General features: G+C 40.1%; 1 protein-coding gene and 1 long non-coding RNA gene across 2 annotated transcripts; both read right to left on the bottom strand.

Annotated features, from left to right (window-relative positions):
• Positions 1-1,905: 1,905 nt before the first annotated feature.
• Positions 1,906-3,881, bottom strand: LOC145441879 (uncharacterized). Its single transcript, XR_013915904.1, has 3 exons — positions 3,789-3,881; positions 3,619-3,710; positions 1,906-3,555 (listed from the first exon to the last, which is right to left on the bottom strand). It is a non-coding gene; the product is annotated as an uncharacterized LOC145441879 (long non-coding RNA).
• A 1,042-nt stretch (positions 3,882-4,923) lies between these two features.
• LOC145441807 (uncharacterized) lies at positions 4,924-9,567 on the bottom strand. The gene is made up of 9 exons (XM_080319746.1): positions 9,471-9,567; positions 9,300-9,414; positions 9,114-9,231; positions 8,862-9,047; positions 5,743-5,950; positions 5,559-5,664; positions 5,354-5,494; positions 5,128-5,289; positions 4,924-5,041 (listed from the first exon to the last, which is right to left on the bottom strand). The coding sequence occupies exons 1-9, from the start codon at positions 9,565-9,567 to the stop codon at positions 4,924-4,926; spliced, it is 1,251 nt and encodes a 416-aa protein (XP_080175872.1).
• Positions 9,568-9,871: the final 304 nt, after the last annotated feature.

The following is a 9,871-nucleotide window of genomic DNA, read 5'->3' as shown; positions in this document are numbered from 1 at the left end:
ACCGCATCGCGGAATCAACATTTACCGTCACAATTCGAGAAAAGTGGAAATCGCGATTACAGAACCCTCAATAACGATGTCTTCCAAAAAATATTTACCGATGAAATTGACACACCGCAAAACGTAGGAATCGAGAGAAAACGTGAACGATCAGCGTCACGAACGTCACTATCTGCGGCGTTCGGTATTACAAAACTGAAATTAGCTCAGATTTATCGCGTGAACTTACCGCCTAGCTCAGGGGTGGGCAAACTTTTCATTTCACGGGCCGCATTCAACATCTGATTACATTCGCGGGCCGCACTATGGTCAAATCGCATTTATAAACTAAAGCGCAAAGCTTTTTCGATTATATAAAGCAGTGGTTCCTGAACTATTTTGACTGCTACCCAAATCCGAGTTTTAGTGGCATCTCGCGACCAAAGCCTCTCACATCAAATCGTATACATTTTAAATATAATATGATACATTTTACCTGCATGTATACGATATGGAGAACGCGCAGAGAACAGCCGTAAGCAAAGCAGCTCCGTGAAACCTGTCTGATTAGACGCGCATTCAAATTAGGGTGAAATATTTCACCATGCGGGTCGCATTTGTACTACTGTCTATTCAGACCATTCAGTACCGACCATTTCAACGACCGAACATATCAATATCGTTGGTAGCCAGCCAGCGACAGTCATTTTTGGCCAGGGTTCTATTGCCGCCAATCTTTTGGCACTGCACTGTACCCGTAGATATGTTGCCCAAAACCTAATGCCTGTCCTGGTGCGAAAGGGGTTGGCCTCGCAAGCCCTCTCTCTCTCTCTCCATCTCTCATAGTCCCGTACTAGATCGTTACACACCCTTACACTTAAGCATCCTAACGGTGCCCGGCAGTGTTTTTCAGGGAGAACAAGGTCGGACCATAAATCATGTCGTGAATTGAAGCCAATTTATGTAATACAAAGATCGACACATTTTTTATGATCAGACCGAATTGTTGTAGCCTACATGTGTCTCGTTTATTAGCGGATAGTACCAAAGACAGTGTCCTTGGAAATCCAAAAATGATCCGCCGTTTTCCCCCATTCTCTTTTCGTTTACAATGTCCTTGACCGTGTTGCGAAAGGCCATCAGGCGATAAGTGACAAATCTTCATGTTTCAAACACAACACCAACAAATGATCCACCGGACATCGCACCGGAATCTCGCAACGCGTGAAGAATCTTTGTTGAAACTTAACAAATATTACATACGTAAAAATTCGCTCTGATGCCATCGCGACCGAAAATTATACCCTTCGCGACCCATACCTTCAGAAACCCTGATATAAAGCAACCGAAGACTTCGACATAATACATATGCACCAACCGGTTTTTCCAAGTACAACACTGAAAGTTCTAATATAAAATCACAATTGTGATCCGAACTAACTCATTTCCGTGTCGATTGTCTTGAACATTTAGCAACCGAAGCGTTTCAAAATGCGTAGGCCCCGAGATCGGGCTATTGTGCTTACAATAAAATCAGAACATGCAATTTAAAGAATAAAACTTACACAATATCATAATATGATATATTATGAAAAAGTTTAATCAATTCGCTCTAGTAATTTGAGTCTTTACATCACATTTTTTAAATTTAATTTATATTTCTTTTATCAATGCCTTCGCGGGCCGTACTTTGTACACCCTGGCCCAGCTTCTATATAGCTGGCAGAGTTGAAACCGTGCTTGAAATTGTAGCTTTTTGAATTGGAAAATCTTATTTCACTTCAATATAGTAAAGAAGTTAGGCAGTAATCGATCTAAAAGGGCATGTCATGTAAGTTACCCAAGTGGGTTATATTTCGTAGGCCTAACTGTTAGTAAAATAAATCGAAAAAAGGCAGTGGCGATATATAACGCTTATGAATTGAATTCACATACGGACCAGTAAGTCCGGGAACTGAGCAGGCTACCTCACGCCTTTAAAGGCCTGTATGAATATGACCATGACGGTGACTTGAGTTCTATGTCGGAAGCATGCTATCATAATGTTAAATTATAGATTACTAACCTCGGTCGGTTAGTAATCTATTGTCAAATAGATTTATTTAATATCCACTTTTTAACTTTGGCCAGCAGATCGTGTGGTCGCCTTGTCAATAAGTAATTAGTTGCCGAACGGTAGCATTCAGTCCGTTTTGGTAGGCCTATAAAGTCGTTGCGAATTACGATCAGCGCAATTTTCCCAGAATGTTATACATGTATTGCTCCAACTGTATCCTCATACGAAGTTAAAACTCAAAGTACGCGTCCTACTTGAATCAGCGGCCTAAAGCAGACAAGCTATAATATACCATACGCCTGTAATTCTGTTCTCTTCAGAGCAAATACCACAAACTATGAGGGTATTTCCATTTCCATGTTTGTGAAAGATTATCGCAGCTAAATTACAAATCGTTGCATTATAAGCCCCCATTTGATGTCATCTTTTACTGAGATTGCCGACTTGGCGAAATCATAAATTAGCGCGTTGATTGCGAAACGCTGAGTTGCGTCTGGAATTACGAGAGTTTACGTGAGTTCAAATCGCTCTTGCGTGAGCTGGCCGCAAAATGTTTTGAAATATTAACACTTTGCAGCCCGGGTGGAGACTCACAATATCACTCAACACCGATGATCAGCATTTGACAGCTTAACCTTCATTGCGAGCGAGTAAATTCGTATAACCTGGTACTTTTGTCTTTTGTGTTGAGGCTCTTTTACAAGTAGCCTAAGTTTTGTGATGTGCGCCTCGAGCATGTCACAGGTCTGGCCATTAAATAGCCTGATATAGACTGAGCTTTGAATACATAAAACCCATACAAAGACTTTTTACTGTCCACGTATCGAATCGAAGCCAGTTCTCATGCTGTTCACAAGGATAATAGCACTACAACATCAACAGGGCGGTGTGCTGAGATAGCAAGATGAAAGGTGTACATTAAATTAAATTTTAAAATAGCAACCAGATTATGACATGGAAGTTACCCTGCTCCGTCCAAAATGTCATAAGTAATTTCATCGACACATGTGCTGATTAATCAGCTATTGAAGCAGTTATAGCGGTTTCAAGTCGGATATACTTGCCTGCATGCCATTATTCAAATATTTATAAATTGTTTCCCAAAAAATATTTCGGGTTCACCAGAAACTTTCTGGCAACACACACTTTGAAACACTGGTTTATAATATTAACAATTTTCGAAGCTTATAACAAAGAATACAAAACAACCATCTTTGTCGAAGAGCGCGGTATCTGAAATAATGACGTCATAGCACAGGCCGATGAGTACCGGCAGGGCCTGCATGTCGCTACACGGCTCTAGTCATAACCGACGCGAACCATTGATTCATACTTATCGAAAAAAACGTTATCAACAACTATACTACACAAAGCCAACAGTTAATGCGTGTCGTTGCAGTAAGAGTAATTTCCCGCGCTTCTAATGGATAGGGGAACAGCAGTTTCAACATGATACTTTTTGTCGCCGCGAATCACGTTGTCGTACACTGATGCTGAATTTATCACTTCATAGCCATGGTCTAAAGGTAAAATAATGAACAGTTTGATAATCGAAAATCCATTTTCGTAATCAGGCTGTGCACCGTTATGGATAGCATCATTCTCAGTTGTAGCATTTGGACGATATTCGGCTGGACTTTCTTCGTGCGGCTCAGGTCCTTTTTTTCTACGCCATCTGAGATATATGTGTGTTAGATGGACGTGGTTTATGCAACATGGAAACGAATAGATGGCTAAATGTCAAATCACTTACTTATAAATTACGTATCTCCATATTACAACTGATGCTACCAATATCGTAATGCCTCCAAGGACGACTATTGCTATCCACCATAGGCTTTGGTCTTCTGCAAAACAAGCGATTCTGAAAATGACGCAAAAGGTCGTAGGGTTATTCTTCGTTAGGATCGTTCAGTATGTCCACAATCGACAGCACCGCAAAATTCTCACTTGTTTAGAATGATTCCAGAGTGACCCAAGTAAGATATTTGATTGACTTGTCTCGTCAATTGAGTATCAGTCTTTTGGACTCTGAGTCGACTCATAAAGAACGTAGAATTACTGATACGGGCCTGGATTCAAAATAGAAAGTATCATGGCCTATCATCATCCATTAAACGGGAAATATGATTTTCACTATGGATAATAAATAAAGTTTTCTTTTATTTGAAGCTTATAGTATAATTATCTAATTATTTTTGAAAGAAAACGGTGCGTCAGCGTGACGTCGACACGCACTCAAAATAGCTGACGTTTAAGATATGAACTCTATACGTCCGTGTATACACTGTATATATGTTTGTTGGCAGTTGTATAACGCAGGTTTAATATCAATTTGCACGGGACAGATAACCTCCGAATATGCGAGTAGCCTAATTTTTGGGGTAGGGTAAGTAGCGCACATTTTGCACTGTAGGTCACTATAGGTAGTATGGGATATTATAGAGCAGTCGTGGCGACTGATACGGCTTTTAATACCTCTCTGAATTACGAATAGATTATATGCGAGGCAGATAGGGCAATTCCTTCCTGAATACAGATAGCTTCTTCACATTGAGCCCTCCAGCGTAAGTTAAATTATTACAGTCTTCTGTCTTATTTTTAACTCTGTAGGTGATCTTGACCAAGATGTACTTAAAAGTAGAAAAAGTATTTTGAACAAGGGCCGTGTTTTAGATATCTGTTTATTTAATGTAATCCATTTTAATTTGAAGTACTCATACTAATACCCTGTGCTGTGTACAAGATGAGGATTTCGCCTGTAGTTCCACTTCAAATAATGTTAAAAACCTAATCAATCGCATTAAGTCAGATCGATGTGAGGTTAGCAGCCTAATTGTGTAGCGTCTCAACAACTTCAAACTTATTATATATATTTCAGTGTTAAATTACTTACCACGAATCCTAATATCAGTCGCAACAAATTCGTGACGAAAAGTGAGGGTTGCCGATTGAGCAATGTGAACTTCACCAGAACCGTCAGGCGTGGTAGAAACAATCGACACACTACAAACGAAATGTACATATCATAAATTGATATGCAGTTAGAGATTAAATACAACTGACTCCGCAGTTGAACAGCATATGCCAACCTGTAGGTGAAGTTGAGTTTCAATGGCCAGTTGAATCCCCTGTAAACAGTGTTAGATTGTTTTCGTGTGCGGCCGGAGCTTGCAATTTCAGTGACGTCGCACAGCGATGTTTTGTTGTCTCCTAAAACCACAGTGATATTATCCTTGTCGGAGATGACGTACCTGTACCAAACATTGATACTCAATATGATCGTTGCTAGAAATTACCGTGAATTGGTGCACTAACATCCGAACACAATATGCGATGTATTCATTCCGATCTAGCGGAACCAAATCGTTTGCATTATTCTCAGACAGTTTTTGCAATCTGGTCAAATTCACTGCATCCACAGGTCCCCCGTCATGTCTTACAATGATAAATAAGCAACTGTAATAGAGGTAACATCGCAATGAGAGATACCATCGCAATGTTTCGTTTCTAAACCCTCCACCTCATCGGTCCGTTTCTTTCATCTGGTATATTGACGTAGATACTGTGTGTGGTAGCAGAATCAGCTGGGGATTTGGGGTTCGACGGTGAAACGAGTTCGTACGGGGCTAAAATCGCAATAAACACAATCAAATCATATAAGATGATGATGAATTGCGTTAACTCCAGGCGAGTGACTATCACACCTGCGGGTCCGATTTCACATTTTCCACGCGCTCTCATTCCCCCACCATCACCAACACAGTCTGTTGTGTAGATATCGAATGTGTTGTTGGTGTAAGGTTTAACTTTCGCATCGTAAGTATAGCTGTTCTTGGCCGGCGATATTAAGATTTCGTTGACATATATTTCCGATTGATACATCGCGTTTCGTGGAACAGACGTGTGTTGTACCTGAAAAACAAGATCTGTTGAGTCAGGGTCGGAAACATACGGCCCGTAACGGGATTGTGATCGGCCCACCGACAGAGCCGGATCATACATTATAACGCGAACCGGGGCCACAGTATGCCGCAATTCCTCACTGCATGCTTACTACTTAAAATTGGAGTGGTTGTAAGTTAGTCCTTGATTCATGTGTTTCATTTGTATTCTTAGTTCTTAGTTGATCTCTTTGAACACATAAATGAATTGAACACATAGGACTTCCAGAGAAAAGCACTTTAACTCACAAAATCTTCTCATCAGTGAAGGCATTTAGGGCCAAAACTGTTCGGGTATATATGCATTTTCGAACATGAACAGTAACAATAAAAAGCCGCGTTCCAATCTAACTGATGCTTACGTGCAGTAATAGTAAGAGTTTCACTACACCAGGGGTGTCACACATACGGCCCGCGGGCCGCATCCGACCCGCCAGACAGTTTCATCCGACCCGCGAAGTAATTCTGAGTAGATTGAAAAAATGTTGTATTATCCAGCACATTTGTATGTGATTTACAGCTGTTTTACGGGAAATGTCTTCATTAAACACTCCCTCAAGACAGCCAATTTCCAGCATGTTAAATTCATAGCCCCAATTATAACTAATTGACTATGGCGTTGTGGTTTCACTCTCTCTAATTCGAGAATAAAAAAAGTGCACACAGAATTCAGAGTGTTATGGATAATGCCGACATGTCGCCAGAGTTGACTTGTTGACAACTTTGATTGACGGCAAATGTTTCATTGACTTCAACAGCTATTGAAGTACATTGCATTAATAAATTTATAAAACACAGTTTTATTATCTATGCTTTATACTTAAACTTTACATTAAATGCGAATTATTGTTCCATGTATGTAGCTGGATAAATACGCCAATAACACTGGTCAACACAATTTTTGTTGACTTTGATCAGACAATTGATTCTGACTAACTTTTATGCGCTGAATTCAAAAATGAATCCCGTTTTTCTTCATCACGTCAAGTTTTTGGGTTAGGCACCAACCACATTGTCCAATAGAGTACATAATAGCACTACTTTTAACATTTTGTTTTATTATATATAACGTTTTAAAGACCACAAGTAGTCGAATGCAAATCAATAGACTTCAAATAAACATTTGCTCTGCTTTATTTGGTTGATTTAAACTGATATTGCTTCTACGGGGCAAATAAACTGCGAGTTTGGGGGTCCATATTTGTACTAATAACTCATATTTCTGTAGGTTGTCTAGTTCGAAACTCGAGCAATAGCCAGCTAAGATATGTAAGCTCCCATCTACTCTGTTATCTTACCCCCATCATATTCAGATGTTGGGAGACATTTTCTCCTTACCCATATCTGACTATGTCAAGGTTTTCAGGGAAATAATTTAGATAGCTTTTCTTTATTTATTGTCTGCTGTCCGACATAAACATATGGCGGTGACACATGTGTATCAGGGTTACATTTACATCCTTGTTGTCTACCCCTATGATAACACAATATTTCAAAGCTGACACATAGGATGCAATCGTGCTCGTGATATTGCAACAATCCAATGTTTCTGTATTATTCTCAATGTTTCTGTATTATTCACGAATACTAATTAAGTGTGCAATTGTTAATGCACCTAAGACGTTGTTGAAGAATGCTACACTTTAAGATCCTTTTTGAGCTACCTATAGTCATTTGCCATTCACTCGAGTTGTACATCGGGACTCCTAAATCCTCCAGTAATCCATGGTAACAGTATCATGCCAATGCCAGTATCACGGCAATACACAAAGCTACCGAAAGTAAGTCTATGAAGAAAAGACTGTTTCTCTTGATCGAAAGTAAGATACCTTCCGGATCTTGCCAAGTAGCCTAATCTTTTCTCATTACGTTTCGACGTTGAATGTTCCGGAGATTTCTATTCCAAGTCCCAAAGCATATGTCAGATCAAAAACTCGTGTTGATGGACTAGTTTACGCTCTGAAACATCTTCGATTTCAAAATCTTCATTAGTAGGCCTGCTAACCCTACGATCTTCATCTTGATCCAAATTATTGAGCGTAAAGGAATTTCAAGTTAAACTGGATAAGCTGTATGGGGCATTGGACCTAGCTGATAGTAAATGTAATGTTTATTTTTCTTGCCATATCCTGCAGTTTACATCAAATATGTGTGTGAAATAGGCCTATCCTCGGATGATTGCATCCTCTAATCAAAACGGGTGAAAGCATCGGCCTGGAATGACTCGAGTACTTTTTTTCGTAAATGTTCAATCGAGCCCTCGGCTATATAACTTATAATATTATAAAACTGAGAATTTTTATGTGGTATGGAAAAATAATATGGCAAAATTTGTGAAAATTGCATATTTTGGGCATATGTCGTACAGCAAAAACTTGACGTGGTGGAAAAAAACAGCGGCATTTTTGGAATCAGCATGTCAACATTAGCTTAAATCAGTGGTTCCCAACCTTTTTCGACCCATTGCCCCCTTTTCAAGCTCAACACCGATCATCGACCCCCCGCCCCAAATTTTGTGTACCAAAAATCGGGCATACAAACTGTAATCACCTGCGGGTTGACTAAAAAAAGGTCAACTTTACGGCTCGAAGCCTAATTTGACACTTTTGTAACTAGATTTCCGTGGGTTGACTAAATAAAAAGTCAGCTGTTTTGACGCGTCATCGCCCCCCTATCGCCCCTTCGCTATCGCCCACGTTGGGAACCACTGGCCTAAATCAAGTGCAAAATCCTAGTCAACAATATTTTCGTTCAAAATTGTTGCCCGGTGTAATGTATCGATTCGGCAATCCGCCCTCCAAGTGCTCATTTTCTTATATCAGACCCGCCAACTGCTTTTATATGAGGATATTCGACGCTGAAGAATCACTTTACGACTTTACCTTGAAATTCGCTGGTCCGTCCGTATTATCATGTTCTATCCACACCCACTGTACACGACAAATTGATTTAGACGTGCTTCCGGTAACTTTGATCACATTTGCATCGATAACTCGGCTTGGTGTTGGAATGGCAATATTTCTCTTATCACTGAGGGCCGTGATGCATTCGTCGGGACATACGGTGAACTTGGAATAAATGGTGATCAACGCACGCGATATCTTGACTTTTAGTGTTAGTTGGCGACCACTCACTTGAATGACAAGGTCTTTGGTAGGTATTAACGAAATGCTGGTATTAATGACGGATTGGTTGAAGGCTGTGATATTTGACTCATGCAATCGGAATTTGGAAGTATTACTGGCTGCTATTCTGGGATAAAACGTAATGTCGATAATTAGTCGATATAATTGATATATTTAATTGATCACGTGCAGTACATATGGTTTATTCCGATCGTTCGATTATCTGTCTGCAAAGACAAACGCACCGTCAACTCGTTATGGGTGCAAGCGATCATCACTTCAATTCCGAAAATGGTTGGACTCCCGAAAACTAGAAAGTAGGACGGTTACGCTTCATTCCCCAATAGCAAACTTCCATGATGTTACCTCGTAATCTAGTCAGCCTTATATCACTATATTGCTGTATGGGTGATACAAATTCATTTTCCGCCAGGCACACATATACTCCGTCATCTGTGCCCATAGCGTGTTCAATGTGAAGCGATGCCACATTCATCTGAAGAGTTTGGTAAACTCCGAGACCGGTTGAGCTTTCGCGGACAGAAACATTATTTCTTTCCCAATGTATTGTAGGAGTCGGATTTCCTTTCGCTTTGCATTCGATCGTTTGGGGTCCTCTGGTAACCGGAGACGAGATTTCCTCTGGCAAATTGCTGACAATCCTAGCTGGAGCTGAGAATAGTTGGTATCATCTTTTCACTAGTCTATAAATTTAGACGTATTTTGCGGCCTGGACTCACTAATCGATTGAAACTGTGTTTTGGTAG

Source organism: Botryllus schlosseri, chromosome 6 (assembly GCF_051294905.1).
Source record: "Botryllus schlosseri isolate E-star chromosome 6, Bs_hap1, whole genome shotgun sequence".
NCBI lineage: Eukaryota > Metazoa > Chordata > Ascidiacea > Stolidobranchia > Styelidae > Botryllus > Botryllus schlosseri.
The sequence above is the reverse complement of the archived record's forward strand: the minus strand, read 5'-3'. Positions and strand labels throughout refer to the sequence as shown.